This window comes from Phascolarctos cinereus, unplaced genomic scaffold, assembly GCF_003287225.1.
Source record: "Phascolarctos cinereus isolate Bilbo 61053 unplaced genomic scaffold, phaCin_HiC Scaffold_5;HRSCAF=322, whole genome shotgun sequence".
NCBI classification, from domain to species: Eukaryota; Metazoa; Chordata; class Mammalia; order Diprotodontia; family Phascolarctidae; genus Phascolarctos; species Phascolarctos cinereus.
In genome coordinates this window covers 378,644,053-378,663,258 of record NW_027555958.1, presented here as the reverse complement: position 1 = coordinate 378,663,258, position 19,206 = coordinate 378,644,053, and the positions used below count along the sequence as shown (strand labels likewise).

Below are 19,206 nucleotides of genomic sequence, written 5' to 3'. Positions count from 1 at the left end.
ATCCACTGCACCACCTAGCTGCCCCACGTTAATGGGGGTAGGGGTCCTTCATTGTCAAAGAGGACCAATGATATCACAATGTGATGGGTGATGTCTTGATTTGCACATGAATTGGATTTAAATGAGGCAGAGCTGCACAAAGTCATCAGTCTCACTCTCTTTTCCAGAGTTATCAGAGTCCAAAGGCAAGACAAAAACTGGAGATGGTCTGGGATACAGTGGATGACCTTGGCGTCTTCAGTGTCTGACCAAGCTCTAAGCAATACTCAGCGCCAGCTTCATGGCCATTGGAACAAATTGTTCTCATCCACCCATTCTGTAAGGGCATACACTGGGTACCAATAAATGCTTACTTACTGATTGACTGATTGATTGATTGATTGATTGACTTAAGAAAGCCGTGTGAAGACCACCTGCTCTGGAGAGCTGGTGAGCTGCCCAGCTCGCTGCTCAGGGAACACTTTCATGCTCCTCCCCCTCCTCGCTCATTCGTCCAAACTAAGGATGGGGCTTGTCAGATAGAGGTAGGGGAGACTCACAGGGAAAGGAAATCAGACTAGCAGAGGGTAGGATTCAGACCTGGACAACAAGAGTTCCTCCCCTCCCACAGTCTTCACCAGTAGGTAAATCAGAGACCAAGGAGGCCCCTGACAGAGAAAACTGCTCACTTTGAGGAGTAGGTATGGATTCCTTGTCCTTCAGAGAGGTAGCATGTGTGCTCACAATAATAATAGCATTTAAGGTTGGCAAAGCACTTTTACGTTATCTTATCTGATCCTCACAACAACCACCAAGAGGTAGATACTGTTATTATCCATGTTTTACAGATGAAGCCAAGAAAATGACTTGTCCAGGGTCACACAGCCAGTAAGAATCTGAGGTAGGATTTCAACTCAGGTCATCCTGACTCCAAGTCCAACATTCTATCCACTGAACCACCTTGTTGCCCAGATTAGGGTTAAGGGGGGACGTCCTTGGCATCCCTGTAACCATGTAAAGGCTTTTAGGGAGTGGAATTCCTTCCCAAATGAGAAATGGCATAAACGCCATTGCAGAGGATAGCATCCTATTACCACACATTAACTAGATAGGGAAGGTTGTTGTTATTGTTTGTCCTTCGTTCTTGAAGAAGACCATGACGTCATGGAGGTGACACCATGACTTGCAAGTGAATTGGATTTAAGTGAGGGAGGGCTGGGCAAAGTTACCAGCCTTACCTTCTCCTCCAGAGCCATCTGAGTCCAGTAGCAAGGTAGCTGAAGGGTTGAGGGTTAGGTCAGGTTGCTATCTTTCCATAGCAACTCGCCACATTACCATAGATAGGAAACACAATGCTACTCTCCCTCCATCTCCACATCCAGACCATCATCAGAATCCCAATTCGTTTCTTGGCTAGAACATGGGTGAGACTTGGTGTAGAACTCCCCAAATCCTCTAGATGGGAAAACCGGCCTGAGCTAGGGCCAGGGGACTTGAGAACATCAAATGGGCTCTCCATCTATCCTTCTATGTCAGAAGCATAATGTCCAGAAATCCTCTGCCCTGGTCAGACCACATATGCAATGATGATTTTGGTCTGGGTGGTGAGGTGATTCAAAATCAAGTCCTGTGAGAAACAGTTAAAGGAACTGGGGATGGTTAGCTTAGAAAAAGGGAGACTTGGTAAGGGTCAGGGGCAGGGGCAGATACTTCACTTCAAATATTTGAAGGGCTGTTAGATGGAAAAGAGTAGACTTACTCAGTGTAATTCCAGAGAACAATCCTAGGATCAGTGGGATGATAGATTTCTTCTCAGTTCGATTCCTCTGCCAATTGTATTCATCTCTTTTATGACATTCCTCAAAAGCAGTCATCTAACTTTGAATATCTCCAGTGACAGAGAACTCACTACCTCACAAAGCAACCCATCCCGTGTTTGGACCACTGTAATTTATCAGACAGTTCTTCCTTTACTCAGCTGAAACAAGGGGCAAAGTTTAATCAATAGGAATTTTGCTTACTACATTTTGAGAAATTCCAGCATAGTTCCCCCAAATCCCAACTCTGGACTTCTTCAGTTGGAAGAATCAGAATAGCAAGAATATAAGCTCTCTGAGGACAAAGACAGCCTCTTTTTAAATCTTTGTATTCCCAGTACTTAGCTCAATGTCTGTCACACAGTAAGTGCTTAATAAATGCTTTTTCATTCATTAACCAAAAAAAACATCATTATGGCCCAGTGGTCCAGATTCAGAGGAACTTGGTTCAGATCCTGCTTCTGATGCTTACTATGCTTATTTACTGTGGGTAAGTCATTTAACCTCACTGATCCCCAATTTCCTCATCTCTAAAATTCAAGAGTTGTACTAAAAGGCCCCTGAGATCTCTTCCTATTGCATTAATTCCTTTTTATAACAACCCTAGAAAGTAGTCATCCAGCTTTGAATACCCCCCAGTAACAAGAAACTCACTGCCTCACAAAGCACTTCAATCCATTATTGGACAACTACAATTTATTACGTAGCTCTTCCTTTACTCTAGGCTGGGGTTTGAAGGGTAAGGAGCGGAGTGGGGAGGGAGGCTCTGTGCTGGAGACTTTTCAAATCTGGGAAGCAAAATCCCTTTGGATTAAGCTTCCTTCCTCTATTCAGTTGCTTCAGTTCCACTAACCAAGTACCTGTGTCTTATCTTCCTGGGGCAGAACAACCTTCCCTGAGTCCTCCCACAGTGATGATGAGAAGTCTGTAACCAAATGTCCCAGAGAGAAAGCTCTGGAGCTACTGTGTCCATTCCCTTACACCCCACGTGTAGAGTAACAGTTGATGCCTGATTCCATACATGGAAGAAGCAGTGATGTGGAGAATCCCAAATGTCAGATCAACTATTGTTCCTATTTGGCTCTAGATTCTATCTGCTTGCCTTTGGCTATTGGTGGGTGTTGAGACTTGGAGAATTCATACCAGTGTGCAGGATGAGGTCTTTGAGAATGGGACTGTCATGTTTTTGTATTTGTGTCCCCATTGGTTAATACGGAGCCTGGTACATAGTAGGCGCTTAATAAATGCTTGCTGATTGATTGGTTGATTGACATAACAAAGCCACAATGTGAAGACCCTATCAAGAGGAGTTAGGAAGCTTCTCAGCGGCCCTTCTTAACTCCTTGCTCTTTATTCATGCTGGGATCAGAAGGCAATGCATCTGACCAGCCCAGGCAGAACGGTCTTCTCTAAAGGTTGGGGCTGATTCACACCTTCTTGGAGATAAGGAAAGTATTTGCGTATTATAGTTTAACACAACTTCTAACTCTTGCTGGTTGGTAAATGTCACCAAGGTAGAGGAAGTGATGGTGTCCTCAGGAATGAAAAAGGCAGCTAGGTGGCAGGGAGGATAGAGGGCCAAGCCTGCAGTCAGGAAAACTCATCTTTCTGAGTTCAAATCTGGCCTCAGACACTTACTAGCTGTATGACCCTGGGCAAATCACTTAACCCCGCTTGCCTCAGTTTCTTCATCTGTCAAACGAGCTGGAGAAGGAAATGGCAAACCACTCTAGTATCTTTGCCAAGAACACTCCCAATGGGGTTATAAAGAGTTGGACATGATTGAAAAATAAATAACAATAGAATAAGCCACAAAGCAGATAAAGTTGTTGATGTAATTCCTTTTATCTTTTCAGGACAGTGAACTTTCTCCCTTTACCTGCCCCCCAAAAAAAAGCCCAGCCCCTTTGCTTGAAACCTTTGTCCCCAGGTTGAAATTCATTTTAAATCCCAGGACACACATGATCTCTATCAGGCAGTCACCCGAGCCTTTCCCATCCTTGTCTGTCGCTTCCCATAACGCAGACCAAAGGAGTTCCAGTTGTAGGCTGACGGGTCTTTCTCCCGCTCCACCAGCAATGCTCCTCGGGGTGTGGCAATCAGTCGGCTGCGGGTGGGGCATAGACCTGGCCACAGTGGGTCAGGGGTCTCATCAGAGGGGCAGAGTAGCGCCGGTCTCTGTGTCTGTCTTCTCTGCTCTGGTTTCTCAGGACACCGGGGCCTCCGTTCCCAGGGAATCAGGTGGGCCAGGAGTCGGCCACGCTGTCCTAGGGCAGAAAAGCCACGTGGAGATGCCGAATCCAATGCTGCCTAGCGTTTCAACCTTATGTGGCATTGACCCCTGGACTGGATTCAGGATAGCAACACTTCCCCAGAGCATTCAGGGCCTTGCTGCTCCCCACCCCCTTCCTGATATAGGAGAAAGATTACTTACTTTTTAATCAGAAGACCTGAGTTTAAATACTATCCCTATCATTTACTGCCTATATGGCCTTGGGCAAATCTCTTCACCTCTCTGGGCCTCAGTTTCCCCATCTGAAAAATGAGGGGGTTGGATAAAATGACCTGTAAGATCCCTTCCAGTTTTAAATCTCTGATCTTGTCTGCCAAGCTTTCTGGGCCTCAGTTTACTGCTCTGTTAAATGAGGGGGCTGGGCTAGGTCATCTCAAAGGTACCCCCTTCCAACTCTAACATTCTGAAAATATGAATCTGTGATTCTGGATTGGATTAGAGACCAGAGAAAGTGTCTAGGGCCTCAAACCACATTATTTCCTTTCCTCTATGCCCCAAAACCACCCAGAAAAGGACCCTGGGTACATGTTCCTGTCTCAGAATATTAAGTACATAGTCTACAATTCCCAGGCAGGACTTTGCTGAAACTAATCGCCCAGTGGGGTCCTAGTGCAGTATACCAGAGGGAAATGGGGTGCTGCATCTGACTACCTCTGTGCCTGAAAACCAAGATGCTTGGGGACAGCTGGGATCTTTCCCCGTGTGTACCTCCAATACCTCCGATAGTGCCTGTACATAGAAGACTTAAATGCTACTTAAATTCAGAAGCTATCTTGGAGCCATAGAATCACAGAGTATTTAAAGCTTAAAGGGATTCTTGATGTCATCTCAACCAATCTCCTAATATAGAGAAAGGAAATCTAGGCTCGAAGATATTGAGGAACTTTCAGGAAGGAAGGAAAGAAGGAAGGAAGGAAGGAAGGAAGGAAGGAAGGAAGGAAGGAGGGAGGGGGGGAGGAAGGAAAGGAAGGAAGGAAGGAAGGAAGGAAGGAAGGAAGGAAGGAAGGAAGGAAGGAAGGAAGGAAGGAAGGAAGGAAGGAAGGAAGGAAGGAAAGAAGAAGGAAGGAGGAAGGAAGAAGGAAGGAAACAAGCATTTATTAAGCATCTACTATATGCCAGATACTGTGCTAAATGCTTACAAATATTAACTCATTTAATCCTTACAAAAATCCTGAAGGGTGCAATTATCCCCATTTTCCAGTTCAGGAAAATAAGGCAGATAGCAGTTAAGTAACTTGGGCAGGATTACACAGCTAGTGTCAGGCTAAATTTGAACTCAGGTCTTCCTGGCTCTAGGCCCAGCGCTCTCTTCATTTTAACGCCTAGTTAAAATGTGCCTAAAGTCACATACGTGATAATATAGTGTAAGTGTTAGAACTGGGAGTTGAACTTGAATCATAGGAGCACAGAATCACAGACTCCCAGACAGAGAAAGGACCCCAGAGGCCAACCAGGACAACCCCAACTTAAGCAAGAATACCTCTGACCTGCTATGTAGTCCCTCAGTCTTTCCTTGGAGACCTCCAGTGAGAGGGAATTCACCATCTCAGGAGGCAGCCCATTTCACTTTTAAACATCTCTAATCATTGGGAACTTTTATCTGATATCAGGCCTAATTCTGCCTTTCTGCAATTAATGTTCAGCCCCCAGTTCTTCTCTCTGGGCCAAGTAGAACAGGTCTAATATCTGTTTCATGTGACAGCCCTTCCAATACTTAAGGAAAGAGCTCAATTAGCCTCTTATTTTTTTTTCTATATAAGCTGCAGATCCCCAATTTCTTTAACCAGTCCTCATATGGCAAGATCTCAAGGCACCAGACCATTTTGGTCACCTTTCTCTGAATACTCTCTAATTCCTTAGATGTGACATACAGAACTGAAAACAATACTCCAGATGTTGCCTAGCTAGGGTACAGTTCAACAGACCTATCACCTTTCTTTCTCAATGCCATGCACCTCAGTGCAGCCTAAGATCACAGTTGCCTTTTTGGTTACCACCCTTGACTCATATTGAGTTTGTGGGCCTCCAAAGCCTGCAGATCTTTTTCACATGAATTACAGAATAATCACTTCTTCTTCCCCCCCACCCTCCATGTAATCTTTACTTTAAAATTTTTATTTTCAGTTCAAAATTTTCTCCCTCCCTCCACCAATCCATCCATTGAGAAGGCAAGAAATTCAATACCCATCATACATATGAAATTATGAAAAATATATTCCCCCATGAAATCTTGAAGATTACTTTTTGAATCAATATGTAAAAATTTACATTTATCCATGTGAAATCATATCTTAATTGATTCAGTCCAATCTGGGTGTTTTTAGATCCTCATTCTATCCTTTAACATCCCTCCTAGCTTTATATTATTGGGAAGTTTGATAAACCTAGCATCTATACCTTTAGCCAAATCGCTGATAAAAAATATTAAATATGAAAGTGCCACTCTAGAGACCTCTATCCTAGTTGACATTGAGTCATTTGTAATGACTACTCTTTGAGTCTGGCCATTTAACCATCACTGAATCCATTGAACTGTACTATTTATTATCTAGCCTACATCTCTGCTTTTGTACAAGAATAGCATGAGAGACTTTGCCAAATCCTTTGCTAAAATCTAGGTAAACAATATTCATAGCATTTCCCTGTTCTACCAGTCTGGTAACCCTCTCAGAAGAGCGCTGAGTTCCATTTGGCTTGCCCTGTTCTTGACGAAGTCATGCTGGCTCTTTGAGGTGGTTGCTTCCCTTTTCAGCTGTTTACTTGCCATTCCTTTATGATCTAGAAATTTGCCAAGTATCGAAATCAAGTTCATGGCCCTACAGTTTCCAAAAACCCTCCTTCCCTTTTTTTTTTTTTTTTTGACATTTACCCTCCCTGGTCTTTAAACATCTCTCTCACTCTCTACAACCTTTCAAAGATCACTGGTGGTGGCTAAATAATCACATATTGGCTCTTTCAGTACCTTGGAATCCAATTTGTTTGGGCCTTGAATTCATCAAGAGTAGATGGGTGCCTCCCTACTTTTTCATTGTTTAGCTGTTTTTCAGTCACGTATGACTCTTCATGACCCCATTGGGGATTTTCTTGGCAAAGATAGTGGAGTGATTTGCTATTTCCTTCTCTAACTCATTTTACAGATGAGGAAAGTAAGGCAAGGAGGGTTAAGTGACTTGCTCAGAGTCACACTGCTAGTAAATGTCTGAGGCCAGATTTGAACTCAAGAAGATGAGTCTTCCTGACTCCAGGCTCTGGTTCTATCCACTGCCCCACCTAGCTGTCCCACCTCTTTACCAGGTGCCTCAGTTATTACCTTTTTACTTATGCTGGGTTTAACTCCCTATTAATTATTTTTCTGCCATTGGGCAGATATATCCAAGGCTCATTTTCATTGAAAAAATAGAAGCAAAGTAAAAACTGAGCAGCTCTGTCTTCAATTTCATGTTAAAATCATCCCATCTACCTCAAGCATCAGTCCTATCCCTTTGTTGAGCATTCTCTTTTTCTCCATACAGTTTTTTAAACCCCCTTTTCTCTTAGTTTGCTTGTTTTTCTGGCTAGGCAATGGGGTTAAGTGACTTGCCCAGGGTCACACAGCAAGTAAGTGTCAAGTGTCTGAGGCCACATTTGAACTCAGGTCCTCCTGAATCCAGGGCCAGTGCTCTATCCCCTGCACCACCTAGTTGACCCCCCTTTTTTTGTTTTTGTTAGCTTTCTTTACTATTCCCAGATCAATCCAGAGCTTTAGCACTCCTGACAATATTCTTAACAGGATCATGTAATCCCTTTCTATAGCTCTCTTGTTACCTTCTTTTGCTTCCATTGTCTGTATGTTTTTAAATATTTAAGTTGTGAATCCACATCAGCCTCTTTAGACCCTCCCCTTTTCCTCTGCATCAGAAATTGCTTCTCTTTGTGTTTTCAGAATTCTGTTCTCTTGATCTTCCCCATCTCTTCTGGAACAACTTCCTCTGTAGAATTTTAGACCATGAAATCCTAGATATCCTTTCTCTGAACCCTTTGAAATCTTCTTTCTCCAAGTCTAAGCTGCATGTCAGACTTTGACCAGCCTTTCCTATCACAAGTTCTAAGATGGTGTGGTCATTTCCCTCCCTTCCCTTCCCCCATTCCCATTATTTCTGCTTAAGTCACCTCCTCAGTTCAGATCTCCTACCACAATACACTATCCTGTGTCTTAGGCTGAGACACTATGGGTAAACCCCTCAATATTTCTGAAAAAAGCCTTCCCATCTCTAGAAAGGAAATGATAACCACAGTGGCTCCACCACCTCCCCAAAGGTTCTGATTACAGTAATTGCTGAGCCCTAATGGCTGATCTGAATGCCTAATGAATTGAATTATCTGGGTGACCTTAACTTGAGTTCTCCCCTCCTCATCTCATTTTCCCCTTCAGCTGATGAGGTTAACAAGGGGCTAATTTGGGAGATACTTCAGATGCAAGGCCTTGTTAAACTCGCTGTGATTTTTTGGCAGGAAGAACAACATTGCCACTTTGAGTTCAAACAATAGTCACAACAAATTGTGGCAGATCAGTTGAAATGAGAACTCTGTGTAAGGCAGGGGGAGGGTGGCTGACTCTTGGTAGTTACAAGTTCTCTCTCCCCCAATACTCTGGTGAAAAAGGAGGTGGCAGAATGAGAATGGAACAGATTTGATGAAATTTGGGCTAGCACCCTTCCCTGTGATTCTCTGTTCTGCTTCCCCTCCCTACCTCCACTCCCTGAGATGGCGAGGTGGAGAAGAAAATCAAGTCCCTTCCATACAATGAGCAAATGCTCAACTTGGCAGGCCACTGGAGGAAGGTCTTGGGCCATAGCCTCAGACTCTCTCTCAAAAAAAAAAAACCAAAACCCAACCCAAACACTAAAAGTCTCCATAAGGGTAAAGCTTTACTGTCTTCAGGGAAAGACCCTACCCTAAAGGACCCCACTCCTAGATTAGAAAATACTTATCTGTAGAAGAGACTTATTGTTCTAGTTTCCATTGTTTTCCAGTGCTAATGAGACCCTTTGGAGTGAGGACTAAGAAACTGTGCGATGGAGTAGAAAGAATACCGAATTTGTGGCTTGGGGACCCGAATTTGGCCTCTAGCTCTGTTACCCACTGCCTGTGGCCTTGGGCAGATCACTACCCTTCCTTGGGCCTCAGTTTCTTTACCTGTAATATGAGGCAGTTGGATTAGATGGTCTCTACAGTCTCTTCCAGGTCTAGATCATGATCCCATGAGCCCTTCCTGTTGGAACAATCAGGGAGGCAATTCTCTCTACTGTCTTGTTGGACAAAGGGAAATCCAGACAGATTAAACTAATAGCCCAAGGTCACTCAGCAAACAAGAAGCCAAGTAGGGATGCAACCTAGGAGCTGACTTCTTTTCATTTCAGGATGTTCTCTTAGATCATGGACCACACTGGTGGACAGTGTTGCCATCCCCCACCCCAGTCTGGAACCTGGTCATGATGCCATCTTGTTTTACTCTGTGACTTTAAGTCGCTGAATCTCTCTGGGTTTCACTTTTTCCACCTGAGCAACTTCATAATGACCTCATCAGATTTTCATGTCCTGGACTGATCCTTAATACCACTTGTATCTGTTAGAGTATATTTTTTAATCCCCACAAAGGTTGACTTCAGAAAAAATTTATATATCATATATATGTCATATATATGTCTTATATTCAGAGGCAATCTATATTCAGAATATGGTAATTTTGATCTGATGACTCATATATGTGTGTGTGTGTGTGTGTGTCTATAGATGTGTGTGTGTGTGTGTGTTAACCTAATGGGTAATCACAGATCTTTATTCCTATCTTTCCCACTTTCCTGTCTCAGATAGCTTGTACCTGTGAATCCAGGGTTCTCAACAGGAGCAAATTCATCCAAAGTCTCTCCAAATGGGAATACAGAGAGGAACAGTAGCAGTTGCCAGCACATTGAGGTTCTCATCCTGCTGGGTGACCTAGAACAGAGACAGAGACAGAAGGCAGAAAGAACAGAGTCAGTCAACGTCCCAGACTGAGCCCTGCTATGGTTCCCAACAGGGTCCTGTAGTGGGTGCCGGGAGAAAGGGGGGGGGGTAATCCAGAAGAAAAAGGAGACAGTGTCAACCTTTTGGAAAATCCCATTTTGATGACAGAGATAGTGTCCCTTTGCTCAGTGAATTCCGAATCTGATGGGGAGAGAGAAAGGAGAGAGCCAGCAAACAGACTTCAGAACACTGTAAAGCAGCTTTTGAAGATCTGCAAAGTAGCTGTGGTTGAGCCTGGGATAATCACACTTCTGAACTGAAAGGAACCATTTTACTCAGGTGGACCCCATGGCCCAGAGAGGGTCAGCAACTTACTTAAAGTCACACAGGTAGCAGAACTTGGTTTACCAGCTCTTCTGCCTCAAAATTGAGCATTCTTTCCTGGATGTCACATTGCCTCAAAGTACTAGAGGTGAGTCAAGAGGGATTTGGCAAGGATTTGGCAATTTGCCAAGCCAGTTTGGTGGTGACAGGTCAGGACTGTCCAAGGTAGGGAATGTGGCCAGAACAGAGTGTCGGAGGTCAAAGGGAACATAGTTCTGCATAAATCTGAAAGCACTGTAGAAATAAATGGGAGTTGTTTCTTACTGATATTAATCAAATAAATAAATATTACTAAAAAAACCAAATAATGTTGTTATTATTAGGGTGATGGGAAGCAGGTTTTCTTAATCCTGTCTTGATTTGGATATTTTAAAGAGCTTTGGCCTTGGAGCCAGGAGAGAGAGTAGAAAGCTGATGACTCAGTTCGGGTAGACTCCCTATAGGAGGTCACAGGATTGAAATGCTGCCCTCTTTTGCTTAATTCTTGTGGGAAAAAGAATTGTGTGTGAGCTCATAGCAATGCCTGTCCATGCATGAGTACTCTTATGTACGTGTATTTAGCTTGTAGATTTTGGAGGGTTATACAATGGAAAGAGCGCCAAATTTGGAGTCAGAGGACCTGTGTTCAACTCCTACCTGTGTGTTACCTTGAGTGAGCAATTTTATTTCCTCATCTGTAATATAAGGGTAGGCCACTAGGTGGTGCCATAGTGCATGGGGCACTAGGACTGGAGTCAGGAAGACTCATCTACCTGAGTTCAAATCCAGCCTCCACCACTTATTAGCTGAGTGACCCTGGGCAAGTCACTTTACCGTGTTTGCCTCAGTTTCCTCATCTGTAAAATGAGCTGGAGAAGGAAATGGCACATCACTCCGGGATCTTTGCCAAGAAAACCCCAAATGGGGTCATGAAGAGTCGGGCGCAACTGAAAGAACTCAACAACAACAATGTAAGGGCCTTGGGCCAGGTGGTCTTTGAGACCCTCCCAGTTCTAGATCTAGGACCCTATTATCCTTTCTCTCAGCTGCCCAGTCCTTAGGATCATCTGTTTAGAACTAAAAGGGACTTCAGAGGCCATTGAGGCTAAGGAAATTGAGGAAATAGGCTGAGAAGGGTAAAGCGATTTTGACCAAGTCCACGTAGGGAGTAAGTGTCAGAGCTAGGATTGGAACACAGGGATTTCCTTGTGGTTACTGGATAATAAAAATATTATTCAGATATTAGAGTATACCTACAGGTAAGGTTGTTGTTCAGTCATGTCTGCCTCTTTGTGACTCCATTATGGGGTTTCTTTGGCAAAGCTGCTGGAGTGGTTTGCCATTTCCTTCTCCAGTGGGTTAAGGCAAACAGAGGTTGAGTGACTTGCCCAGAGTCACACAGCTAGTAGTAAGTTTTTGAGGCCAGATTTGAAATCAGGTCTTCCTGACTCCAGGCCCAGCGCTCTATTCATTGAGTCACCAGCTGCCTCCACCTAGAGGTAAGATGCATTTCAAATTAAAAATGCATCACTCTGTTCTCTAGGCTCTCAGAGTAGGAGAAAACAATCAAAATGCCTGGAGCTGGGAATGATGTGCCTATTGGGAGTGTCAGTTTCTTCATCTGTAAAATGATGGAGTTGGATAAAATAGTTCCTTAGGTCCTTCCCAGCGCTGACATTCTGGGCTTCTGTGGGTCTGTCATATTTAGGTCTGGGTGTTTCCTGTATCGGAGACAACTGTCAAATTGGCCCATCTCTCCTTTTCTTAGATCCAGCCTACCTTCTTCCTGCTGTAGCGTAAGCCTATTTCTTTCTTCTTTCTTCTGTCCTCAGTGGAGATGAAGAAAATCCAATTTACAAGTAATAGCCCTTCATAGAATTGGGGGCTGTCATTACTTTGCCTTATTATTATCTAAAATTCAGACACCCCCGTCCACACCCCCACAAAGCCATTTCACCTGATTTATCAGATTAATTGTCTCCATTTCCCAATGTCTTAAAGCCCCGAGTGGCTGTGAATAGAGCCAGCAGCTTCTCCTTGAGGAGGAGGGCCTCCTGCCCCTTCATCTTGCCTTCCCCGATTCATGCCTCTCCCTGCTCTTTTCCATGTTCTCCCTTTGGATAGTGCCCAGGAACAGCTCAAAAGACTTAAAGGAAAAGAAGTTGGGAAGAGATGAGAAGGAAGTGGGGTTTTTCGTGGGATTGATAAAAGGGAAGAGCCAGAGGGAGATAGACTCATGCTTCAAACTCAAATTTACACTCAGGGCAATGGGGCTGAGGAGGCAGAGTTGAGGAAAGTGGGATGAAAGTGACCTCTGTTCCCATGTGCAAGGACCTGTTCCTAATTTTGCTCATCCTAATGTAGCCTCTTGTTAGAAACAGAGAGCCATACAATGCTATGGCTGGAAGGAATCTCGGATGGAGCTCACTGGATCATGTGACTTAGAGTCTGAAGGGAACAGGAGACATCCAGTTCAATCTTCACTTTTGGCAGAGTGGGAAACTGATGACCAGAGAAGTATCAAAGGATAACACCAAAGTCCTCCTAAAGGACTAAATAGGAATAAAAGTGCCCCCACACACGCCTGATGGGAACTATTCCTTTCTCTTCTCTCTTGGACCCAGTAAGCAGAGCCGGCAAGATATAGCAGTAGAATGGGAGCCAAGATATGCTAGCCCTGGTTCTACCACTAACTAGCTGGGTGCCCTTGAACGAGTCACCTCAGTTTCTTCATCTGAAAAGTAAGAGGGTTGGACCAGATAATCTTTGAGGGCTCTCCCAGTTCCTGATCTGGGACAGATACTGCAATGCCCCCACCCCAAGTGTAACTTTCTGTAAGTCTGGATCCAGAGACTGGTGTGCACAGGCGCTCAGGGAGCCCCTCCAGTGGACCCTGCTAAGCCAGTCCACAAATTGATGGATGGAGGAGACCCCTGGCAAACACTCTCCCAAATCCTGAGCTCCCTAAGTTTGAATGACTCTGGCATGGGATGAATGAATGAGCTTTCTTCCTTCGCTCCACTGTTCACACCTGCATCTTTCTATATATAACCTATCTTTATAGAAACTTTTATCTCTTTTTGCTGGGAGTTCCATTAACAATGAAATCCCAAGTCCAGTCCTCTTTAAAAGATGATCACTCTAGCAGCTCCTGCACCACAGTGGGGCTCACAAAAGGAAGGGAGAGACCTCTGCTGGGGTATTAGGTTAACTGTCAATGACCAGAGCACACTAGGTACAAAAAATATCTCAGCTGGAAGGGTGTATGCCTAGATCATCTTGTCTATTTCCCTAAGGGAACTGACGCCCGGAGTGGCTTCTTCTTGGTCACTCAGGTTTTCAGGGAGCAGAGTAAGCGTTTAGTCTACTGCTGGATTTCTGCTAGGCTCATTTGGTACTATTGTCCCCATCATCTTAGAGATGGCCAACCTGAGACAGAAGAGTGAAATATACAAAAATTATCTTTGTGTCTTATCACCATGATCACTAGCTTTGTATATTTCACACACCCTTCTGGCAGCATCCTCCTCCCTTTCTCCCAATCTTACCGGGTGCCCTGTGCCCCCATGCCCATCTCTGGCTGACCAGGACTCCCTTGGTGAATGTCCAAATGAGACCTGTCCTCCCTGGAAGGACTTCATACTACTGGACCTCCCTCAGACTCCATCTAAACCGATAGCTTCTGTGCCTCATTGCTTTCAGCCCATGCTGGGTTATCAAAGGGGATCTGAAAAGCCAAATCAAGCTCAATTTTTCTGTTCTTGTTTTTGTCCAGACAGAGCCTGTAGGGAGTTCCCGATGAGAAAACATCCTCTAGTACAGATCACCATTCACTCTTTGACATATAGTCTCAGAAAGTTGCCTGGGACCCTGAAAGGTTCATTTGCCCAGGATAAGACAGTGGGCATGTATCGGAGGAGAGACAAGTATAAATGGAATACAGCGGCTTACATGGTTGGCTATTCCTTCAAAAGGAGTTGCATTTTAAGGAAGGGCTTCTAAAATTTAACTCAGGCTAATGAAGACTTGTATCATTTTAGTAAGGTGAGTTTAGATGGAGGTAAAGTTGGGGGATGTTTCCCAACTCCCCTCAAATCCCATCAGTTGGGAAATTGTCTGCCATGCTTGTGTACAGAGCTCATCCTGCCTATATAATTAATCAATCAAAAAGTATTTCTCAAGCACTTATGTGCCTGGTACTGGACTAGGCACTGGGGACAGGAAGACATAAATCAAAGTCCCTTTCCTCAAAGGGTTTACATTAATCTCTCTGGGTTCAGTTCCATCACCTGTAAAGTGGGAATAACAGTATCTGCCCTGCCTTGCCTAAGATGAAGGTAAGGCTCAAATGAAAGCTAGAAAGAACTATATAAGTTTAAGATGACATTATCCTTATTCTTGTTTTCACATAATCAGTAGGAACTGGGAGTCCCAGCATACTGACCATATGCCTGAACAGAAATCTAACTTTATAACAGAGAAAGGCAGGGGTCTTGCTCTCCCTATATAGCTCTGCTGACCCTCTCACTGAGGTATTTTGGGGGAGCTTCTCTCCCTTCCCCCAGAGTCAGATCCTCTAAGCCAAAATTTTACAGTTTTGCAGGGCACAGTGATGCTCGCTTTCATTCCCCAGGCTTTGACTGAATGCATAGAGTCATAGGATGATGGATTAAGAGGTGGAAATGAATTTAGAGGCATCTCGTTTAACCCCCTCACCAAAGGAGAGGGGTTAGGTGACTTTCACAGGGTTACAGCTAGCAGGTGTCACAGGTAGGATTTGAATCCAGGTTTTCCTGACTTCATATCTAGCACTCTAACCATCATACCACACTGCCTCTGCCCCAGATCTTTACCCAGTTTATTTCTCAGCCAGTCCTACTTTTCCTGGTGGGCTTCAGACTCTGGCTTTGGCCATTATAGCTGTACCCAGCTAATTCTTGTTAAAATATTTTAAACCCTTGGAATTTTTTAGGGGGAGAGGGCCTTTGACTCCATAGGGGAAGGTGGCTCCTGGGGAGGAACTTCTCCCCATGTAGGTCACACCTTCTCTGCCACTTTATAGTTGCCTGAGGAACTGAGAGGTTAGATAACTTGCACAAGCCAGTATGTGTCAGGAGTAGTACTTGAATCCGGGTCATCCCTACTCTAAGTCTATCCACTACTCCATGATGCCTGCTATTTGGAATTACTCTGGAGAGTATATACAAATTTAGACAGGTGAATATTCTTGGGGCAATCTGGTCCCTTTAGGAAACAGGAGAGAGTGAAAGTAACAAGAGCTGCATTTGTATAGCACTTTAAGGTTCTGAAAGCACTTTACATACATACATGATCTCATTCGATTGAAAGAGGACCACAGAGTACCCCTGCCCACTCAGTGCCCCATGGTCAGCTGCTCAGTCCTAACCTGACCTGAGGTCCTGGTTGACGTGCTCTGACTTCCTATGCCAAACAGTTGCTCTGGCACCAATTCTTTTGTCATCTCGGTCTAGGCACCCTCCTCCCTGCAATATTCGGTTGATCCAGGATTGGAATGCCCTCTCCCACAGTGTGGATGCTGAGACGCCACTTACCTTGGCTCAGCCCCAGGGCTGAGGGGACGGCAGGGGTTGCTGGAGCCTCAGATCACACTCCAAGGAAGGCAATTTCTGAGCTAGTGGAAGGAGCTTTCTTCCCTCCCTCCCTCTCTTTGTCTCTCCCTCTCCAATTCCAGGATCACCTCTGTTTTATCAAGTCCAGAATGACGTCTTCAAGCTTGGTCCCACCTCTACCTTCTGTCCCCTCCCTTGTCAATCCCTCTTAAAATAAATAAATAAAACTACTTACAGCCCTATTTTCTGCCCCTTGTCTTTCTTTAGCTCTTGTCTCCCATGAGGGGACCCAGCCCCTCCTTTCTTCTCTCTCTTGTCTTCCATCCTTTCCTATGTACTCCATTTCTCAGCTGTCATTCCCTTAGTCCCCTCTTTCCCTCCTTTCCTTCCCTTTGCTAGAAATAATGGTCATTCAGCTAACCCTAAGAAAGGTTCAAAATGAGGTCCTAGAGTGGGATGGTAAGCTCAGGTTATGGCAACTTCTTCTTCTCTCCGTCCTCTGGTCAAACAACCTTGGGTAATTACTGCAAGGCCACCTGGACCTTGGTAGAAATAGCTATAACAATAATAAAGTATTACCACTTATTATTGTTAATCAGTATTAACTATCGATTAATAATAATACATCATTACTATCAGAAGTAGCATGGCTTAGTAAAGGGGTGTCAAATCAAAATGTAAATGGGGCCATTGAATTATATATAAGATCCCTCTGGCTGAAAATTGACTTAGAAAACAACATATTAGCGTTCTTGTTGTTGAGTCTTTTCAGTTGTATCTGATTCTCTTTGACCCCATTTGGGGTTTTCTTGGCAGAAATACTAGAGTGGTTTGCCATTTCCTTTTCCAGTGCATTTTACAGATGAGGAAACTGAGGCAGACAGGGTGAAGTGACTTGCCCAGGGTCACACAGCTAGTAAGTGTCTGAGGTTGGATTTGAACCCAGCTCCTCTTGACTCCAGGTCCAGCACTCTATCCAGTATACCACCTAGCTGTCCCAATATTAACATTAGCTATGCTCTATTGTATCTTTATTCATTTTGTTAAATATTTTCCATTTAAATTTTAATCTAGTTCCCCTCACTCAAGGGAGTAGTGTAGGTACTGATGTTACTAGCTAAGTGTTTGACACCTCTGCCTTACTGGATAAAGTGCTGGGAGTCAAAAAGACCACACTCCAAATACTAGCTTCAATTCCTGCTAGTTTTGTGATGGTAGGCTACGTTGTAGGTCTTTTTGGGACTCAGTTTTCTCGTCTGTAAATTGAGATTAATGCCAGCTGTAGTACCTGTTTTACCAGACTATTGTGAGGCTGAAGTAAATCAATGAATATAAGCTTCTTTGCAAACTTTTCAACAATTTACAAATGTCAGCGTTGTCGTTAGCATAAACTTTTTTGAAGGATGTCAAAGGAATTAGAAAAGGCAAATTGCACTGATAGTCGAGAGAGGTCCATGGGCTCTGTGTCTTGGAGACACTAAGGGATTTATGGAAGATTAATATGTTTGGATGCTGAATCTTGGAGCTCATCTAGTCCACCTTACTGATACACCCAGGGGGCACAATGGATAGAGCCCTGGGCTGGCAGTCAGGAGGACCTGAGTTTAAATCCAGACTCAGTCACTTACAAGCTGTGTGATTAGGCAAGTCACTTCACCCTGTTTCCTCATCTGTAAAATGGAGATAAGAGGAGCAGCTAGGTGCTGCAGGGATAGAGCACCAGCCCCAGAGTCAGGAAGACCTGAGTTCAAATCTGGCCTCACACACTTTACTTATGTGACCCTAGGCAAGTCACTTAACCCTGTTTGCCTTTGTTTTTTCATCTGTAAAATGAGCTAGAGAAGGAAATGGCGAACTGCTCCAGTATCTCTGCCAAGAAGACTCCAAATGGAGCAGAGTGAGTCCTGGGAGCCAAAGCTGTATTCAAGACAGCTGTGCAGTGGCAACAGTAGGACCGGCCAGCACAGTTGGGGTCACAGCCAGGAAGACTTGGTACAGGAGGCTCCCTGGATTGGGCCGGATGGAGCCCCCTACTGGCTGAAGCAGTTATATTTTTTTGTTTTTTGGTTTTTTTTAGGCAATTCGGGTTAAGTGACTTGCCCAGTGTCATACAGCTAGTAAGTGTCAAGGATTTGGTCTGACGCCGGATTTGAACTCAAGTCCTCCTGATTTCAGGGCTGGTGCTCTGTCCACTGCGCCGCCTAGCTACCCCTGCAGTCCCATTTTCACTGGGGGAAAAACACAGCTTAGGTTCAGAACACACAGTGGATGGGAAGTCTTTCTCCAGTGAGCTCCACTTGGTCCATTGGAAAGAGAAAAAAGACAAGACCTTTGCAGAAGCAGTGGCAGCCCCGGATAGCCTGGCTGTGGTTGGCATCTTCTGGAGGCTGGAAACGAACATGCCAGCATGAACAGACTGACAGATGCATTATTCATGGTCAGATTCAAACCCTAAACTGCTCCTGTAGGACCCTAAGCCAGAGTTTCTGCTGAACCCCCTTCCCAGGGAAGCCAAGCCCACTTCAACAGCTTTAATTCCAATTCCTCCTCCCCATGAACCACCACTACCGAACCTACCCAGGATCCCTAACCACCCCACCCTGGAGTGAGAGTGTCACCTGGCTAGTACTCAAGGAGCCCATCACAATTTCAGAGAAACAGACGGAAAATTTCCGGAGCCTCCTTTTCACTGCAGAGGATGATGAGAAGGTCTGCATGGTGAATGAGTTCTGGTCCCCCTGCCACTAAAGGGAAGAGTAGTTCAGGCCTCTTTCCAGTCCTGAAGGGGGTCGTGCTGTGAATGGTAACAACAGTGATGTCCAAAGTGCTTCTGAATCGGCTAAGACCAAACCAGGTGTGCAGTGTCCTAGTCATGGACTGATTTCTCAGAGCCATTTGGGGGTTGGGAGCAGAGTAGAAGAGGGAATGGCCATTTCGGCTGTATTGTTAGTACCCTCAGTCCATTTCTAATTTACTTTGAGAGTTTTTCTTGTCACCTGATTTAAATGCTAAGAAAGCCCCTACTGCCACCACTCTGCTATCCCATGATCCTTTGACAGCTTTGAAACTGGCCAGACTTTTAAAAAATTCAAACCTGGGGGAAGATTTTAAAATCTACCTGGGCTAGAGCCGCCAGGAGGGGAGAGAAATAGAAGGAGAAGGTGACTTCCTAGTTCCT

General features: G+C 44.5%; 1 protein-coding gene and 1 pseudogene across 1 annotated transcript; one reads left to right on the top strand and one right to left on the bottom strand.

Moving 5' to 3' along the window:
* Positions 1 to 3,647: 3,647 nt before the first annotated feature.
* KISS1 (KiSS-1 metastasis suppressor) lies at positions 3,648 to 16,108 on the bottom strand. The gene is made up of 3 exons (XM_021003238.2): positions 16,011 to 16,108; positions 9,950 to 10,065; positions 3,648 to 4,063 (listed from the first exon to the last, which is right to left on the bottom strand). The coding sequence occupies exons 2-3, from the start codon at positions 10,050 to 10,052 to the stop codon at positions 3,768 to 3,770; spliced, it is 399 nt and encodes a 132-aa protein (XP_020858897.1). The 5' UTR covers positions 10,053 to 10,065; positions 16,011 to 16,108; the 3' UTR covers positions 3,648 to 3,767.
* Positions 14,769 to 18,811, top strand: LOC110219681 (carbonic anhydrase 7 pseudogene; annotated as a pseudogene).
* The last annotated feature ends 395 nt before the right edge of the window (positions 18,812 to 19,206 follow it).

Bases quoted from the DNA above. Each gene is read 5' to 3' on its own strand.
- KISS1 (XM_021003238.2), bottom strand. From the start codon at position 10,052: ATGAGAACCTCAATGTGCTGGCAACTGCTACTGTTCCTCTCTGTATTC. The intron at 4,064-9,949 runs GTACAAGCTATC...TTTCTGCCCTAG, and splicing joins TGAGAACCCTGGATTCACAG to GACAGCGTGGCCGACTCCTG.